Source organism: Octopus bimaculoides, chromosome 29 (genome assembly GCF_046866305.1).
Source record: "Octopus bimaculoides isolate indiv1 chromosome 29, ASM4686630v1, whole genome shotgun sequence".
NCBI classification, from domain to species: Eukaryota; Metazoa; Mollusca; class Cephalopoda; order Octopoda; family Octopodidae; genus Octopus; species Octopus bimaculoides.
This window is the reverse complement of record NC_142956.1, coordinates 18,587,440-18,607,439: the sequence shown is the minus strand read 5'-3', so window position 1 is coordinate 18,607,439 and position 20,000 is coordinate 18,587,440. Positions and strand designations below refer to the sequence as shown.

The window sequence follows — 20,000 nt, the reverse complement described above, 5'->3', positions numbered from 1 at the left end:
TTGTGGATACCGCCCAGGTTACTGATTTAGTAAGGCTCTTCCTTCTTTCCTGGATTAATCACGACTTACACCGCCTCTCTGGAGGTCTGTGCAGGGATGATGCCCTCCTTACAGCTACCGACTTATCTCGACCTTGTTTCGATATTTTATGATGCGATTGTTTAATTTAGACTAACATTGTAGGGTAGGTGTGAGAGCCTGGATTTGGCCAGACTGAACCTGAAGCAGGTGAAACATTTTGGCCAGACATGGCCAGTTTAAATGCTACAAGCAGAGAACCACATGTTCAATGCCTTCACTCGAACTGCTACTGTATATACTGTATAATTATATCTACAAGTGTTAATTATTATTTAATTATTGTAATTAAAAAAATAGTAAACAATCTTTTTCATCAAATATAAAATCTGAACATCAAAAATTTTTACTTTCGTCTTTTACAGGGTCCACAAGAATTGGAACTTCGTCGAGATTTCAACGTCATAAAATTATCCAAAGTGGTAAATGGATTAACAAATCCTTTTCTCCTTTTAAACTAGATACTATCTAATTAATTCTGTCTTCTATTTATTTCCCTTAACTCATATACTTTAGTCACTATTTTGTTTTTTGTTTTTTTTAAGTTTTATTCTGACCAGGCAGTTCACTAGCGCAACTCAGTCACTGATAATGACTGTTCTCGAGATAAAGCCACGGCTTTGAATCTGCCCAGGGTTATCTCTCTTTGACATTTCCCATTGAGTAAGGCTAAAGAGCTAGAAACACAAATCGGGGGATCCACTAGAGCCGTGGTTTTCAATAGGGATCGATATGGCTGTTGGGAGTCCATGTAAGATTTTGTTGTTCAAATTTATGTACAATTAATTGGTTATAGTTTTACAGTACACAAAATATTTTACCAATTATTTTAATATAATTCCTAATAACATTTAATTATAAAAATAGGGTTTTTAAAACATAAAATGGTTATAAGGGTCCACCTGAGTAAAATAGGAATCAAAAGGGATCCATAGATGGAAAATGGTTGAGAACCATTATGTTAGAGGGAAGCACTGGGCAGATATGGTGTTTCTACACCTTTTACTATCAGTGAGAATTTCTTCTCTTTGGTAACTGCAGTGAATTTGCTTTTAAAAGTTGAAATATGTCACAAAAGTATTTCATCTAAACTAAAGTTAATTTTTTTCGTGGGTGGAGATTAGTTCTGATTGAGAATTTCATTTTAAGAACACAAATAATAATAATAATAATCATCGTCGTCTTCGTTAAATCCTGATATTGGTTAAACTGTTAACAAACCACTAGACAGAGATATTATAGTTTTATTTGAAAACAGATGAAGGTTAGTGACAAGAAGAGCACCCCTACTGTTAAGAATGAAAAAAACTCTGATCCATGAAAGCATGGAACAGAAGGTATTATAACAATGATGATCTTTTAGTTCCATCACTCATTAGACTTCGGCCATGTTGGGGCATCGCCTTTAAGAATTTTCAGTCAAGTGAATGAACTCCAGTTCTTATGTATTTTAAACCCGGTACTTATTTTTTGGCTGGAGTTGCCATAGCACAACTGTGCTACGACGTTACAACAAAAGTAACCTTCCCAACATGCTACACCTTTTTCTCCTTTTAAACTAGACACTATCTTTTCAATTCTGCTTTCTATTTCTTTCTCTTAACTCATAGTTTTTAGTCATTGTTCTTTCTTTCTTTATTTATTTATATATTTATTTATTTATTTGTTTATTTAAATTTTTTTTGCAAATTCTTATTCCAGACAGTTCACTAGGGAAACTCAGTCTCTGATAGTGACTATTGTTTAGATAAAGCTACACTTTTGAATGTGCCCCAGGCGACCTATCTTTGGCGTTTCCCATTGAGGAAGAAAAGCCAGAAACCTGCATCAGGGAGCCAGAATAAGAGCCAGAAACCTGCATCAGGGAGCCAGAACAACAACCAGAAACCTGCATAAGGCGGCAGAACGCCAGGCGAAACGCTTATCAGTATTTCGTCTGTCTTTACGTTCTGAGTTCAAATTCTGCCGAGGCCGACTTTTCCTTTCATCCTTTCGAGGTCGATAAATTAAGTACCAGTTACGCACTGGGATCGGTATAATCAGCTTAATCCCATTGTCTGTCCTTGTTTGTCCCCTCCATGTTTAGCCCCTTGTGGGCAATAAAGAAATAAGAAACGTTAGCGCGCTGGGCGAAAAATTAGCGGTATTTCTTCTGCCACAACGTTCTGAGTTCAAATTCCGTCGAGGCCGACTTTGCCTTTCATCCTTTCGGCGTCGATAAATTAAGTACCAGTTACGCACTGAGGTCGATGTAAACGACTTAATCCGTTTGTCTGTCCTTGTTTGTCCCCTCTATGTTTAGCCCTTTGTGGGCAATAAAGAAATAAGAAACCTGCATGAGGGAATCTGCTAGAGCAGTGATTTTCTCCTGGGGTCAATATGTTTGTTGGGGGTCCATATAGGATTTTGTTGTTAAAATTTATGTACAATTGTTTATAGTTATACAGAACACAAAATATTAAAAAAAAATTTATGCCAGGAATTATTTATTTTAATCTCGGCACATATTTTATCGGTCCCTTTTGCTGAACCGCTAAATTACAGGGACATGAACACATCGACACTGATTGCCAAGTGGTGATGGGAGACAAACACAGGCATAAACACACATACACTCACATATATATACGACGGGCTTCTTTCAGTTTCCATCTACCAGATCATCTCAGAAGGCTTTGGTCAGCCCGAGGCTATAGAAGAACACACTTGCCCAAGGTAGGACTGAACCCAGAACCATGTGTTTGGGAAGCAGACTACTCACCTGATTTCTTTATTTCAGAAAATGGTACACTCGACGTAAGTGCTATTCTGTTGACTGAAATACCAAACATGAAAAGACCGGTCATTTGGAGATACCAGAATTATAAATATGAATGTGACCTGACATGCGCCAACAGCCCTGAATATATAGTGACACATAATGGGAGTATATCGACTTTATGGATCCGAAGTGTAACTAAGGAACGTTTATCTTGGACATTTTGTGACGACAATCTCAATTACAGAAAATTTGATCTGAAGATAAACAGTAAGAAAATGATTTATAATAATAATAATAATAATAATAATAATAATAATAATAATAATAATAATAATAATAATTGCCCAGATGCAGTACCATATGTTCAATGCCTTCAAATTGTCACTGCGTATAATGTGTAATTCTATTTACATGTGTTAATTATTACTTCTGCCTTCGCTAAGGCAGAGGTATTGTTTTTAGTCGTATTTGCTTGTCCGTGGACAAGATATCTCAAGAACTGCGGAATGGTTTCGAATGAAACTTTCCGGGATGTTAGGCCTCATGACTGGCACAAATTGATTAGATTTTGGGATCGATCTGGTTCCGGACAAGGATTCTGGATTATTTTATCTGTTTTTTTTTTTTTTGCTTAATTTTTGAGAGCAGTCAGGTTCATTTTTTGCATTCCCGTTTGTGAGAGCAGCCAAGTTTATTTCAGATATTCTCATTTTATAAATCATCTCTGGCTAATAATTGAGAGGATGTTGGTGTTGCGTTGACGTAAGTTTGCACCCTCTGAGTATTCTTGTTATTATTTAATTATTGTAAGATTAATTGCAATCAATCCTGTTGATCAAGTGTCAAATCTGAAAATCAAAAATTTTTATTTTCATCTTATACAGGTTTGACACGCGAAGAAACTTATAAAATTACCCAAAACGGTAAATGACTTAACAAACCTTTTCCAAACGCTGTCTTTTTAATTCTGCCTTCTATTTCTTTCTTTTAACTCATAGTTTTTAGTATCTTTAAAATTTATTTTTCTCTGATCATCTCAATTTCATTTTAAGAGCACCAATCATAACCATCATCGTTTAGTTATTTCCTTCCATGCTGACATTAGTTGGACAATCATACAAGATCCGACAGGCTGCAGGACTTCGTCAATCTCCAATGTTTGCTTTGGCATGGTTTCTAAAGCTAGACACCCTCCCTAATGTCAACCAATTCTACAGAGTGTACAGGGATGCATTTTCTCATCGATCTTTCACATTTTTAGGTCAGCACGTAACTAGGACTACGACAGTCATAATAATTATGATTGTGGTTACGACATTCCTTATCATTGTCATCAACGTCGTTTAACATCTACATTCCATGCTGGCATGAGTTGGATGTTTTGACAGGATACAAGCCCGAGGACCATGTCAGGCTCCAATATCTACTTTGGCATGGCTCCTACATGTCAATGCTCTTCCTTACACCATCCAATCTAGAGTGCATACTACATGATATTTTCATGAATTTCTTTTCTAATTCTTTTCTAGATTCCACTCTGAGAATGAGACCATTAGCATATAGTAGTCCCCAAGGACAGCCAATTTTAAATTGCTCGGCTAGAGTCTGGGAGACAATGATGTATAGGAGGATGCTAAGAACCTGTACCTAAATTCATTGCTCTGCTTATGGCCAACTCTTACCTTACTGACAGAATCCATATACATGGTGTATACAGCCATTACAAGCCAATCGTCAACTCCTAGCTTCCTCAGAGACCACCATGTCATGTCAAAGGCTTTCTCCTGGTCAACGAATGCTAAGTGTAATGGTTTACTTTTAACCAAATACTTCTCTTGTAGTTGTCTTACTAAGAAGATGGCACCAGTAGTCTTTCTTCCTGGCATAAAACTAAGCTGCATCTCATCTAGTATAATTCTGTTTCTAATTCATTGGGTTTTAACTTTCTCTGTAACTTTCTTGACCTGGTCCAGTAATTTGGAGGCATCTCCTTTATGCTTGTAATACCTAACTAGAATGCTACTACACCAGTTGTTGGTGTGACACCTTTCTGTACAACTTGATTAGCTATCGGAAACTATAATGTATCCTACTCTGCACAATCTTAATAAACAAAATGACAACATTTATATGTTGTCATTTGTTCTCAGTTCTCTGCATAAAACATATCCAGACTCTTTTGTATCCAATAGACTCGCATATTAGGAAAGAGGGTTTAATAGTATACAAAGAAAACTGCTTCTAATAATGGAAAAGTAAGTACTAAATTGATGATGATAATAAAAAAAAAACCCTGAAATCTTTCATATGGGAAACAAATCAATGATATTGATTTATCTATTTATTTCAGAACCAGCTGTATTGGGAGGCAACACCACCCTACTTATTAATGTACCCAATTTGGAAAGAATTATTGTTTGGAAAAATCAGCATCGTAATCTCGAATGTGATACGACTTGTTATAAGCATGATGACTACGAAGTTAGTCATACTAATAATATCTCGACCGTTTCCATTCGAAATATATCTGAGAAAGATTACACTTGGAGTTTTTGTGACAAAAACCACTGTTCTCCAGAATTTTCTTTAGCAATGAAAGGTAAGGGAATTACTTCTGCTAATAATAACAATAACAATTCTCTCCAGTTTAGGCACAAGATCAGCAATTTCATGCGAAAGAGGTTCCTCACTTACATCAATTTGAGTATATTGTTGTTGTTGGCACTCCGTCGGTTACTACGACGAGGGTTCCACGTGTACCCTTAACGTAGTTCTCGGGGATAGCCAACGTGACACAGTGTGACAAGGCTGACCCTTTGAATTACAGGCACAACAGAAACAGGAAGTAAAAGTGAGAGAAAGTTGTGGTGAAAGAGTACAGCAGGGTTCACCACCATCCTCTGCCGGAGCCTCGTGGAGCTTTAGGTGTTTTCGCTCAATAAACACTCAGAACGCCCGGTCTGGGAATCGAAACGGCGATCCTATGACCGCGAGTCCGCTGCTCTAACCACTGGGCCATTGCGCCTCCACCTTGAGTATATTAGGCTGGTACTTATTTCATCTAACTTCTTTTATTGAACCCTTTAGCATTCACATTATTCTGTCAAAAATAATGTTTATTTACTCACACGGTTTTTTAATTAACCACAAGATTTCAATGATGTGACTGTTTATTTTTAGAATGACATTGTGGGTTAAGAGAGAGAGGCCAGATCTGGCCAATTTGAGCATAAAACAGGTTGAGTGTTTTGGCCGGATATTGCCAGTTTAAATGCTAAAGGATTGAAACAAAAGTTATCAGAGGGATTTGAGTGGGTTGATGGAACCTGTGTAACTAGACATTTCCCAGACTGTTTTTCTTCTGAGGACGGGTTAAGACAAAGAGGCCAGATCTGGCCGGCTTGAACGTAAGACAGGTAGAACGTTCTGGTTGGATTTTGCCGGTTCAAATGCGAAAGGATTGAAACAAATGTTATCAGAGGGATTTGAGTGGGTTGATGGAACCTGTGTAACTAGACATTTCCCAGACTGTTTTTCTTCTGAGGACGGGCCTTTGTGTCTGAAATATAAAGGTTTTTATGAAACTTTCCACATTGTCAGAAGCTTTCTTATTCCCCCACCCCTTTTCTCTTCTTTGATATTACAATGCTTCAAGTGGGCTACAAGTGGATTCTTAAAAGTCATATGTTGTATTGTTGATCTTTGCTCGAAATTTTTTGCAGGTGAAACATCAGGGGCCAGCAGCTTGAGAGCCAGTCTCAGCCTTGATATTTGGAGGATTGTGACTGGTGTCACCAAATACACGTTTGAAAAAATTGCAGAAACAATCGGCTGTGTGTTTTACTTGCTTAACGATTCTGGAGCCACCACATTGAAAGGCTTTAGAAGAACAAATCGCCCCCGGGGTAATTTGTTTTTTTTTTTTGTGCTGAAACATAAACAAACCAGTACCATTTGTCGAACCATGGAAACAAACCAATACTACTTGTCAAGCTGCATGTTTGGTGGTGGTAGTGGGAGTGAGTGTAAACATATAAGCAAAGAAAAAACATGGCAAGTGAAAGAAATGAAAAATGAAAATCTTGTTGGCACTCCATCGCTTACGACCATCCCCTGCCGGAGCCTAGTGGAGCTTTAAGTGTACACGCTCAATAAACACTCACAACGCCCGGTCTGAGAATCGAAACCGTGATCCGATGACCGCGAGTCCGGTGCCCTAACCATTGGGCTATTGCACCTCCACAAAAAAAAAAAAAATAATATAAAGCAAAGAATCACCGTTCAGATTGGTGTGTGCAATATGTGTTAGGCAATGTGTACATGCCTAGGCAATATAATATGCTGGAGCGTTGAAAGAGATATGCAACTCTATTAATTACGTGAACTAGAGGTCTAATATAGGTAATGTGTCTTTCAGTGGCGCAGAGAGCAAGTGATAGCACACATGAAAATATTCGTGTAAGCATACAGGTATGATGTAGAAAGCAAATCATTTAAAAAAGAAAGCGAAACATAGATGCAGAAGTGGCTGTGTAGTAAGTAGCTTGCTTACCAACCACATGGTTCCGGATTCAGTACTACTGCGTGGCACCTTGGGCAAGTGTCTTCTACTATAGCCTCAGACCGACCAAAGCCTTGTGAGTGGATTTGGTAGACAGAAAATGAAAGTCGTACATATATATATATATATATATATATATATATGTGTGTGTGTGTGTGTGTGTGTGTGTGTGTGTGTGTGTGTGTGTGTGTGTGTGTGTGTGTGTGTGTGTGTGTGTGAGTGTGTGTGTGTGTGTGTGTGCGCGTGTGTGTGTGTGTGTGTAAAGAATAAAAAGTTTAGGAAGGTATAACAATGCAATATAGAACAAAAAATGGACTGTATACCTGTTGTAACTTGGTAAACTGTAGTCCGATGATATTTCAGAATTAAAATTCCATCTTCAGATCTTATTTCCTGGAGTCTCTGCTATAAACTGTTCTTTTATAAAACAGTTTATAGCAGAGACTCCAGGAAATAAGATCTGAAGATGGAATTTTAATTCCGAAATATCATCGGACTACAGTTTACCAAGTTACAACAGGTATACAGTCCATTTTTCGTTTGCCAGTGCCCCCGGACTGGCTCATGTGCGGGTGACACATGATATCTTTCGTGCGAGATCGTTGCCAGTGCCCCTGGATTGGCTTTTGTGCGGGTGGCACATAAAAGACACCATTTCGAGCGTGGCCGTTGCCAGTACCGCCTGACTGGCCTTCGTGCGGGTGACACGTAAAAGCACCCACTACACTCTCTGAGTGGTTGGCGTTAGGAAGGGCATCCAGCTGTAGAAACTCTGCCAAATTAGATTGGAGCCTGGTGTTGCCATCCGGTTTCACCAGTCCTCAGTCAAATCGTCCAACCCATGCTAGCATGGAAGGCGGACGTTAAACGATGATGATGATGATGATGATTGCATTGTTATACCTTCCTAAACTTTTTATTCTTTACAAACAATACACAATACTTCAAGCGAACTACAATACTCTCCTATATATATATATATATATATATATATATATATATATATATATATATATATATATATATATATATATATATACATATATATATATTTATTTATGTGCCCTTTTAAAGCTAGGCAGGCTCATGGGCCTGGTTTCCCAGTTTCAATGGCATATGTGTTCCCCAGCCGGACGGTCCATCGCAGCGTTACTCATTTTTGCCAGCTTAGTGGAGCAACGTGAAATGAAGCGTTTTGCTCAAGAACACAACGCATCACCCGGTCCAGGAATCGAAACCACACTCTTGCGATCATGATGCTGACAGCCTAACCACTAAGCTACGCGCCTCCACATCCTTTCCCGAGCGTCCAGTAACACAATCTGTATCACGTCCTTACGTTGTTTTCCTTTTTCGAACCTCTGTGTGTGTGTGTGTGTGTGTGTGTGTGTGTGTGTGTGTGTGTGTGTGTGTGTGTGTGTGTGTGTGTGTGTGTGTGTGTGTGCGTGTGTGTGTGCGTGCGTGTGTGCGTGCGTGTGTGTGTGCGTGTTTGTGTGTGTGTGTGTGTGCACGTGTGTGTGTGTGTGTGCGTGCGTGCGAGTGTGTGTGTGTGTGTGTGTGTGTGTGTGTGTGTGTGTGTGTGTGTGTGTGTGTGTGTGTGTGTTTGTCACCCCCAACATCGCTTGACAACTGATACTGGTGTGTTTACCTAGCGCTTCGGCAAAACAGACCGATAGAACAATTAATTGACTAAGAAAGAATAAGTCCTGGGGTCGGTCGATTTGTTTGCCTAAATGTGGTGCTCCAGCATGATCGTCGTCAAATGCCTGAAGCAAGTAAAAGAATATAAAGAAATGTAATTTTACAGTAAAAATAAAATATGTTTGTGGAAAAAGTTCGTTTGTGAAATTTTTAACCAGCTGAATTAGCAGAATATCCTCCTCCTCGCCATCATCGTTTAACGTCCGCCTTCCATGCTAGCATGGGTCGGACTGAGAATAATGTTCATAAAGATGTTTTTCATTGATATAGAAAAATGTTCTTGTTTTGTTTCTATACAAAATGTTCTTTGTTTTCTTTTGGTTTGTATGCGGGTGATGCATAGTTATTTTGGGTTATGTATGTGGCAATTGTTCATAACCATAAGAAAAATAAACAAATTGTTTTTATATGTTGATGTGGGCATTGAAGACATTTCAATTGAGAAGATGGGTAAATGAAGAGATTGAACTTACTCGAAAGACTTGAACAAACCTTGCGGGCCATCGAACTGTTCTTCCCGATTTGGTGTGCCGGGGTTGTGCAGAATCTAGGGTATTTGCGATGGCTGAAGCTGAAGCTGTAGAGTTCGGGAAGTGAAAGTAAGTCCTCTCCGACGAATGCTTTTCTTAAGCGATCAACAGACGCAGTATTTCGTTTTCCTCCAATATTGAGAACGAAATACTTCGGTTCTTTTTTAATTACTTTGTAGGGCCCGGAATATGGTGGCCGAAGTTGAGAAGGTATTCCATCATTGCTAACGAAACACATGCATCCAAGTATTGATGTCCTTTGGGACATGTGAAGCGATGTTCTGTTGTCTGGGGCCTGCAGGGGACAAGTGCGACATAGATGTCCGTAAGCAGTGCACATATTTTGATGGGTCAGGAAAGTGTTGGGGTGAAACAGGTTCGATCATCTGTTCAGGTAAGGTGAGAGCTGTACTATAAACTAGTTCAACCGGAGTATGTCCAACTCCCACCTTAACCGTGGATCGAATACCCATGAGAATGAGAGGGAGATATTCCAACCAGTTGGAGCAGTTTGAATATGCTTTTATAGCCGCCTTGAGGTTGAAGTTGAAGAAACTACAGACAACCAATGTTGCACGTGTTGCTGCTCAGCTGAAATGTTTTACGGATTGCGTATGATATGTGTATGCAGAAAAGTATACGTAAATTGGCCAGAAGAATAAATAACAAACCGAAAAAAATCAATACAAATTCCAGAGTTGGTAACTTAAAAATAGAGCTACATATTGAAAACTAAGAAATTATTTTCAGAAGCCATTCAAACAGAAGGGAAAACTGCCCAACCACTACAAATAAAAGGAAGTAAGTGTCCATGACATTTCATTGTCCAAAACAAAATGTTAAATGATAAAAGGTTTTGAATACTCTTGAAAGAGACAAGTACCCAATGATCGCGATCGATATTTAGTCTTCGGCTATGAAAGAAAATAGGTTCTCATTTTGTCGATGCGTTGTTCTGCTTTTCGGAGGTGAAGACAATACTCTGGACAAATTTATGGTTTCTGTCGAGGATGAATTTCGAGATCTAAAGCAATATTTGTGTAGCGAAGAACGTCATCAGGCGCCTTTCGTTTGTAACTCATTGTATACTGCCGTAAAAAGATCTCTGGGAAAAGCATTGAAACGGAACTGAACACCAGCATATTTCCAAGTCAAAGCAGGAGATATTGGCAGTCGGGAAGCTCTTGTTTGAAAGGTGGATTGTTGTAGAGTTCGTAGATCTTAAAAAAAAAAACTTTGCATAAAAGTTGTAGAAGTTCTTTTAATCGTTGATTGGGTCAGTTGCGAAACAAGATTCCTTACACTGGGATCAGCCATCTGACAATAATTTTATATGTTGTCGTCGAAATAGAGAAGAAGCAAATGTTTTAGAAATATAACAGACGAGTCTTTTTCTCTGACAAAAATGTTTTATTTAACAATAATAACAAGAATAACCTGGTTACAGAGAAAAAAGTACAGAAGTAAAGAAATAACAAAAAAAAAAAGTCACTTTTTAAATATTACATTCGGAAAGTAAATATGTGAACCTGTAATTAACCTCCCAACAAGAGCTTGTTCTGATGAGTCACCGTACAGTTTTGTTAATTAGTTTAAATGATGTGACTGATGAGGTGTAAACCTATTGTTTCTCTTACATTTCATTATCATTGTATGTATGTATGCGTGTGTGTGTGTGTGTATGTATGTATGTATGTATGTATGTATGTATGTGTGCATACATGCATGCATTCATGTATTATGTATGTATGTATGCATGTGCAGATTTGTATCTTTTATGTATGTATTCTCATGCATATAGTTGTATAACTAGACATGCTCATATATATTTAAATGACAAACTTCTGGAAAGTTTTACAGATTTTTACAGTTCCAGTGATGGATTGGATCTGTAGTCTTCGAATTAGCTTTCTCCCTTCCGGTTTTGACAAGCCTATGTATGTATGTATGTATGTAGGAGAATATACAAATAATAACAACAGACGAGGACAGGTGGTGTAAATAACAAAAGTATATATTAGTATGACGCTCGGGAATACGGAAAGTCTTTGACGTTTCGAGCTACGCTCTTCAACAGAAAGAATACGGAGACAAGGAGAAAAACACGGAGAAAAAAATTGAATAGTGTTCAGTCAACGGTCAATCATAATAATGGCCAGTCATAACAATGATTGACCGGAAGTTAGAAATTCTTATTTCAGGAGAGCTAAGAAAGGGGGAGATAACAAACGGTGATCGGGAACGAGGGGCTGTGTGTGGGAGGTAGAATGCTGGTGATCTTGACGTATGTAGTGTGAAAATGGGGAAGGGAGAAAGGGAGAAAGTAGTTGGTCAGTTGTAGTGTGTGCGTGGTGTGATGCGAATGTATGGATGTATGCATTTGTGCGTGCGTGTATGCATGTATGCATGCATGTATATATGTATGTATGCATGTGTGTGTGTATGTACGTACGTACGTATGTATGTATGTATGTATGTATGTACGTGTGTGTGTATGTATGTGTGTATGTATGCATGTATATATGTATGTATCTATTTATGTATGTATGTATGTATGTATGTATGTATAAATGTATGTACGTACGTACGTATATACGTATGTGTGAATGTAAGAATACGCAGTTTTTCTAATGATGTATATTCTAATTGAAAAGGACTGAGATGATCAGGGCTTTGTAGGTGTTCTGAACTGAAAAAAAAAATGAAAAGAAAAATTTGTTAAAATTTTATGAAGTTAACTCTAAATTTCTCGACGATCATACATACATATATACATGAATGCATAGACATACATGCATGCATACATACATAAATACACGCATGCATGAAGAGACCAAAGTGTACGTACACCGCCATATGTATATAAAAACGAGTACAAAAATGGGACAACAAAACATCCAGACAGATGATACAAAAGAGGGACAAGAAAAATCACGGGTGGGTCATTCGAAGTTTTCTTTCCTCAGTCAAGTTCCAGATTATCTTTGCAATTTCGGCTGGTTATACTCGAGATTGCTCCAATCTGGCCGGCTCCAAGGAAAAACTAAGCTTAGAGCATTAGATTCCTTGAAAGAAAGCAGCGAATGTATACGAAAGCAAGGACGGAAAAAAAACCCGGAGAAATGGTGCTCAAATAAAAATGCAAATAACAGGACATAACAACAGGTGTCTTTCGACTAAGGACGAATTAAATTAAGCTGGTGTGTGTGAAGATGAAGCCTTACGGCAGGGACATAAGAGAAGACAGGCATATGGAGGAATATAGATGTTGCACGGATGGTAGTCGAAACAAGAAAGAAAGGTCAGGCTTGGCCGAACACCGGCCAATATATCAAATTGCTGGCGGAATCGTTTGCAGACCGTAAAAAAATGTTTAATAACATTTCATCCAACTTTACGTTCTAAGTTCAAATTCCGCTGAGGTCGACTTTGCCTTTTGTCCTCTCAGTGTCGATATCAGTACTAGATGAATACCGGTGTTGATGTAATTGTTTACATCCTCAGTATTTCTGGCCTTGTGCCAAAATAAAAAAAATATACTCTGAATTGTTTGGTGAACGATTATGTGAAATTCTGAGTAACATTTTGTGAAGTTTTATTCAGCTTCAATAAAAATGAATTTTCTTTCTCTCTCTCTCTGTATGCATGCTTGTATGTATGTATGTATGTATGTATGTATGTATGTATGTATGTATGTATGTATGTATGTATATATATATATATATATATATATATATATATATATATATATATATATATATATATATATATATATTATGTATATATATATATATATATATATATATATATATATATATATATATATATAATTTAGAGAAAAGAACCAAAGTTCATGAACTCATCGATGAAAATCACAGTCACATATAGAAAAATTTAATAAGTAAATACACTAAAAAGAACTATAACACAATACAAAGTAATAATTATTAAAATGATAAAACGACTACACGTGTTTCATAACCAAATTTTCAAATAGAAAATAAAATAAAATAAAATCGATTAAAATAAATCGATCGAAAATCAATTCTATTCAAAATTATAGCTAATCTTCGGGTCAAAATATAACAATAATAAAAATAAAAAGTTTCATTAAGCGTTTAGTGGGACATGTTTGATAATACACGTGGAAACCTTGCCATAAAAAACCCAGTTGATTACAGCTGAAGTATACTGTGAAGAAATTGCTTGATTGAATAGAAAAACTTACAGAAAAAAATTGCTCTCTCGTCAATCGAAAGGATGCTATTTTCTATCATAACAATCTCAGACCTCAGAGCGCAAGAATCACCTGTATCAAAATACGGACGGACACACACACACACACACACACACACACACACACACACACACACACACACACACACACACACACACACACACACACACACACAATCATTTGTATTCAAAGCAAGACGATATGTTTTACTTACAACTGGATGGGACATTCAGGAAAATATCATACTTTTCATTATTTCCGATTTCTCTTTTGGCTTCAATCGTAACCTGGTAAGAATTCTCGATTCTAAAATACGGGTGACTGAAACTAATATATTAGCAATTGTTAAATTTAATAAAAATCATTATAAATAACACTTTTACGAATTGTATTAACAATCAATTCTGTTTAATTAAATCGATGAGGTTATCATTTCGTCTCTGATATTAGTGAATGTTTCATGCCCGGTTTGGTATTCATGATATAGAAGGTAGAAATGACATTTAATTTGGGTAAATCAGATCTTGTGAGGTTAGCTTCAGTTCAGCTGTGATCATGGGATCTCTGAATCAAAGGCATTCCAACCATGACAATCCTGTCATATTTCCTACTTAGAGTGTATGTCGAACTATATGGACCAATGAGAGAAAAGTAATGAGTGGAAATAAAACCAGATTGTAATAGAAAACATGATATTCCCCACTTGTTCTATCATTTGGAATCATGTATATTTTAAAAATAAAGAATGTAGTGTTTTTAGCCTTAAAAGACGAAGCAGTTGCTATGCAACTCCAACTTGTGTCAAGAGGTGGGTTTTGGGAAAAAGGGGATTAAAGAAGGGGTGTCAGAAGACTGAGGTTCTAGAAGAGAAGTTTTAGGAAATGAGTCTGATACGAATGAGACACAAAATGGCTGCCAGCGAAAGGATTGATAAATGTACCCAGCGGCTTTGGGCAAAAAATATACAGTTTAATGGGTCAGGAATTCGTTTTAATAATTCTAGAAGAGATACACTGTAGGGGTCAGCGTATTGATGGACAAATATTTATAATATATGCAATTGATTAAAGTAGATTAACGGGGAAAGGATTATTAGCTTAATTTCGGATGCAAATCCAGCGCAAAAAGTGGCCGGGGTTGGATGAGGATAGTCTCCTCCTATGAATGTACTGTATCAATTTGTTTTGCAATGGAGTTTAGTCTGTTGTGTCTTTTGTCATATTAGTGGGGTTTTTTTCTGCTGTGTATAATGTTTGGAGTGGAGGCGCAATGGCCCAGTGGTTAGGGCAGTGGACTCGCGGTCATAGGATTGCAGTTTCGATTCCCAGACCAGGCGTTATGAGTGTTTATTGAGCGAAAACACCTAAAAGTTCCACGATGCTCCGGCAGGGGATGGTGGCGAACCCTGCTGTACTCTTCCACCACAACTTTCTCTCGCTCTTTCTTCCTGTTTCTGTTGTTCCTGTAATTCAAAGGGTCAGCCTTGTCACACTCTGTGTCACGCCGAATATCCCCAAGAACTACGTTAAGGGTACACGTGTCTGTGGAGTGCTCAGCCATTTGCACGTTAATTTCACGAGCAGGCTGTTCCGTTGATCGGATCAACTAGAACCCTCGTCGTCGTTAAGCGACGGAGTGCCAACCATAATATTATACATCATTGAGATACAAAGTATATCTGTAAACTTTCCTCTTAAATATTGATTGTGAAAGTGTTCAAAAGACTAATTACAAAATAATTAAAGATGTTAATTACGAGCAAAAAGGTAATATATACTTCTCATTGAAAGTAAGGTCCTGTAGATCCCAGTCCTGCAGTGGATTTACAAGGACTTTGTCTTTCTGGAACCACGATGTAGAATTTGTCCCTGTACCGTTGAAAATGAATACAGTTGTAGGCCATTTATCAATCAACTGAAACTGAACCTGCAAATAGAAAGTTAACTGATCCGTAAAGAATCTAAGCAAATGAGGGAAGATAGAGTAGTATAAAGAGAAAAGAGGTTATGATGTGATACGGGGAGAGAGTAGGAGGGAGAGAAGGAGACAGGGAAAAGTGAAGGAAGAGTGAGAGTAAGAGAGAGTCAGAACAAAAGAGAGTAAAATTAGAGAAGTCACAAAAAGCGGGGAAGAGAGAAAGAGAGAGAGAGGGGGGAGAGAGAGAGAGAAGGAGTGAAAGTGAGAGGACGGAATGTAAAATAGAGATTGAAGAAGTGTAAGATTAAGATGGAGGGTGAGAAAGAATTTGGATTTAGGATTGACAAATATGTAGATTGTTTATTAACTGAGATTCATTTTGAAGTTTCAAAAGTTCATTACCTTTTCAATAGGCAATTTGTCCCAATATAAATAAATAGGACTTCTTTTAAATGAGTTTTCAGTCATCTCAAATACTTTCTGCCAGCTTGAACCTGAATCACCAATAAATAGTAATCAATAATTTAGATGTAAAGATACAGACAGGATATGTATGTATGTATGTAATGAGTTAAATAACATATAAGTGTACAAACAAACGGGAAACAGACATAGATAGAGTCCAACTCATCAGTTATCGGACCAGCGGGTCAATCGCAATTTCGAGCCTAATCGATAATATCAAATCCCCTAGTGCTGGCGCCGACAGCAGAAGCCTTCGCGAATTGGCGAATAAAAAAAACAAGAACAAGACAAAAAAACATGTACAAACAGACAAGAATGCGATATAGACAGTTAACATACAAATGTGGAATAAATATAATCTAAAACGAGACAATTAGCGGATGTACGAGGGACCGAGAAGAAAACAAACCGGACTGTTATTCTCCCAGCATTGACTATTTTCGTTTTCTGTCTGGCCCGAAGGCCTTATTTTATTCGTTTCCATTAGCGATACTTCTGCGATAATTTATATATATATATATATATATATATATATATATATATATATATATATATATATATGTATATATATATATATATATATATATATATATATATATATATATATATATATATATATATATATACGTGTATAAGGGATGACCACTAGGTAGACATCCAATATGCTAGAAAGAGGTCCCAACCACAAAGAAAAATAATGTTCTTCAGAAAAAAACTTCGCAAAACACCAGAACAAGACAAAATGAGAAATATACAGAATAAAGAATTAGTTGTGTACCGCGGTTTCGAACATTAACGTTTTACTTACGTAACAACATTCGTGTTCTCATCAGCACAACCGTTCTAGAATCAACATAATTTGCAGAACTATACGCGAATTGTCTTCATGAAATAAGACTTGCATATAGTTCTACCGATTACATTGGGGCTATTTTTCAAAATGCCTCAGCTCTGGCGCGCAAAATTCCGGAAACAATTCCGCAGAGATTAAATTCAATTAATATTCAATTTATCACCCTATATATATATATATATATATATATATATATATATATATATATAGAGAGAGAGAGAGAGAGAGAGAGAGAGAGAGAGAGAGAGAGACAGACAGACAGACAGACAGACAGATAGATAGAAAGATAGATAGATAGATAGATAGATAGATAGATAGATAGATAGATAGATAGATGTGCATAGCCTAGTGGTTATTAACATAAGGTTAATAATGCTAAATATTACAAAGTAGAAGACAAGAAAATTGTGATTTACCTACCGTTTCCGGAGAGCAAAATATATGATGAACAGTTGCAAGCATAATCTCTAATTTCTCTGTCGTAAAACGACCGATGCATATAACATGAGCCATTGCAATAGCTAAAATATTCGCACGCATTGTGTAAGATACACCGAAGTGCACAGTCTTCAACAGACGTTGTGTGTTTAGTCGTTTTAATCCGAGAACATAAGCATTTTGATGTAGTGATTTCGCCGAAAAGGACTTCCGTAAGCGCTGATACTCCAGTTCTCGGAGTGACGAAAAATACGAGAGTCAAAGCTGGCACCGATATGAGAATCAGACTAAATTGTATTGATGTTTCCATTCCTGAAAAATATACAAGTATATATATACATACATACATACATAACTCAGAAACACATACACACACACGTGTTTTTGCATATATATTATATATATATATATATATATATATATATATATATATATATATATATATATATATATATATATATTAAATACAGAAAAGGAAATCAAATGAAGACTAAACAGTGGCATTTTAATGCGAGAGAGATTCACTGTCTTCTGTCTAATAACGATTTCTTTTATAAATATAAGGAACATAAGAGATAGACGAACGGCAAACTCTACAACGGCAGGATTCGGAATCAGAATGTACATGTATGAAGCTAAATATTAGATATTTTATTAGTGGGTCTAAAGTTGTTACAAATCAAACTCCGACTTTTCCATCCCCTTTGGAAATGGGAAATAATAATAGTAAACCTATTGTAATGAAAGCACAAGTTAACCACAGTATTTTATATTATAGAATCATAAAGCAATTTCAGTAATTATCTCTCTTTTCATTCCTAATATCATTAATTCACTCACCTTTAAGATTCATGACTGTTACAGAATTGTTAAATAAACTTCACTTTCAGTTGCAAAAACGAATAAGCAGACGTGTCTCACTGGAAACAATAGCTTCTGCCTTTTAATATCACTTTTTTACTAGTTTCGATAAGCAGGCTTTCTTTTATTTATTTCTATTCTCTTCGTTCTGACAATTCAAGAATAAACTTCACAGTTGATTTTATTTTTGCATTGGCTTCCAAAAGATGATAAGTTTTAAAATTATCTCCAGATTTTTTTTCCACTCCTATAGATATAGTTGTGTAACTTGAACTTTCTTTCTCTCCAACTCTAGAAGTTGTCACCAGGTTGTTTCTTAAACATCTTCTTAAACCCGAGGCCTTATATTGTCGTTTCTTTTCTTCCAAAAATACTTTACTTTTAAGATTATAAGCGGATTATCAGTTTCACCCTCAGCTACGTTAGTTTTCCAAACGATGGCCACTTCTAGCCGTCGATCTTTTCAAATACACTTCTTGAAACACGTCACTTGTATTTATACGCTTGGTGAACAAAATAATTTTATGTTAACTTCGTAATATATCGATAGCTTTCGATCTACTTATGTTTTCCGTTTTGCAGACGATAAATCATACTTCATGTTGTTGCATGAGGTGCGATCGATAATAAGAAGTAGAAAGTTATGAAGGCTTGTTTAAGTTTGTATTTTATTTTCTAGTCAATATTTGATAATGTTCTCCGCGAAAGACGTCAACATTACAGATTCACATTTAAATTAGGAAACAAACTTCACTGTTAATCCCAGATTTGTCCAAATGTAATCAATAACGTCTTCCCATGGCATCTCTCTGTCACAATCTACCATACAACCTAAGTACCATACAAAACGGCTCAGCTTATCCAAGGAAATTTGAACTTTGCGGAGACTATATAAAGCAAGAGGAACTCAAATGTACAACAATCTTATGATGGCTTAGCTCCCCGAAACTTCGAAGTCACAGTCAATACTATCATTGTTAATGAATAATATATTTTTTACTCTACAAAAAGTATTGAGGAATCCTTCAGTTTTAATATAAAGTGGCTTTTATTATAACACGAAAACAAACATTAATCAATGTGTGTACGTATGTGAATGAATGCGTGTATATATATATATATATATATATATATATATATATATATATATATATACAGATATATAAAAGCATATATATATATATGTATATGTGTGTGTGTGTGTGTGTGTGTGTGTGTGTGTGTGTGTATGGATATATATATATATTTATATATATATGTATATATACATTAATAATGAGATGTTTGTTGTCCTCTAATTATATATATATATATACACACACACAACACACATATAAAAGGGTAAAGACCCCCCCTCCTTAAGTCATGAATGACCATGGGATGGCACCTAGAAAGTTACTGTTCGAGGCACAAGTCCGAGTAAGGTTGTTTATGGAAGATGAGCATTCGCCAATGCATCCCAGCCTCCCTTCTCCACGCCACCGATGTTACCCAAGGGAAAGGCAAAGGCCGGTACGTCTTGGCACCAGCGACATCGCAACTCCTTTCTGCAGCTGAGTGAACTGGAGCCACGAGAAATAAAGTGTCTTGCTCAAGAA

The 20,000-nt window shown here is 36.7% G+C and overlaps 2 protein-coding genes across 3 annotated transcripts in view; one reads left to right on the top strand and one right to left on the bottom strand.

The window, feature by feature from the left end:
* Positions 1-7,719, top strand: part of LOC128251236 (uncharacterized) — an 11,143-nt gene extending 3,424 nt beyond the window's left edge. For both annotated transcript variants that reach the window (XM_089345114.1, XM_089345113.1), the window contains exons 2-6: positions 444-500; positions 2,858-3,106; positions 3,724-3,762; positions 5,190-5,438; positions 6,562-7,719. In XM_089345114.1, the coding sequence (XP_089201240.1) occupies positions 2,908-3,106; positions 3,724-3,762; positions 5,190-5,438; positions 6,562-6,977 (903 nt within the window). In that variant the 5' untranslated portion in view covers positions 444-500; positions 2,858-2,907 and the 3' untranslated portion in view covers positions 6,978-7,719. The remainder of the gene's footprint in view (positions 1-443; positions 501-2,857; positions 3,107-3,723; positions 3,763-5,189; positions 5,439-6,561) is intronic.
* A 3,301-nt stretch (positions 7,720-11,020) lies between these two features.
* LOC106867744 (uncharacterized) lies at positions 11,021-19,088 on the bottom strand. Its single transcript, XM_089345125.1, has 6 exons — positions 18,382-19,088; positions 17,524-17,853; positions 16,188-16,279; positions 15,646-15,794; positions 14,083-14,195; positions 11,021-12,320 (listed from the first exon to the last, which is right to left on the bottom strand). Exons 1-6 carry the CDS (start codon positions 18,392-18,394, stop codon positions 12,274-12,276), a joined length of 744 nt encoding a protein of 247 aa, XP_089201251.1. The 5' UTR covers positions 18,395-19,088; the 3' UTR covers positions 11,021-12,273.
* Positions 19,089-20,000: the final 912 nt, after the last annotated feature.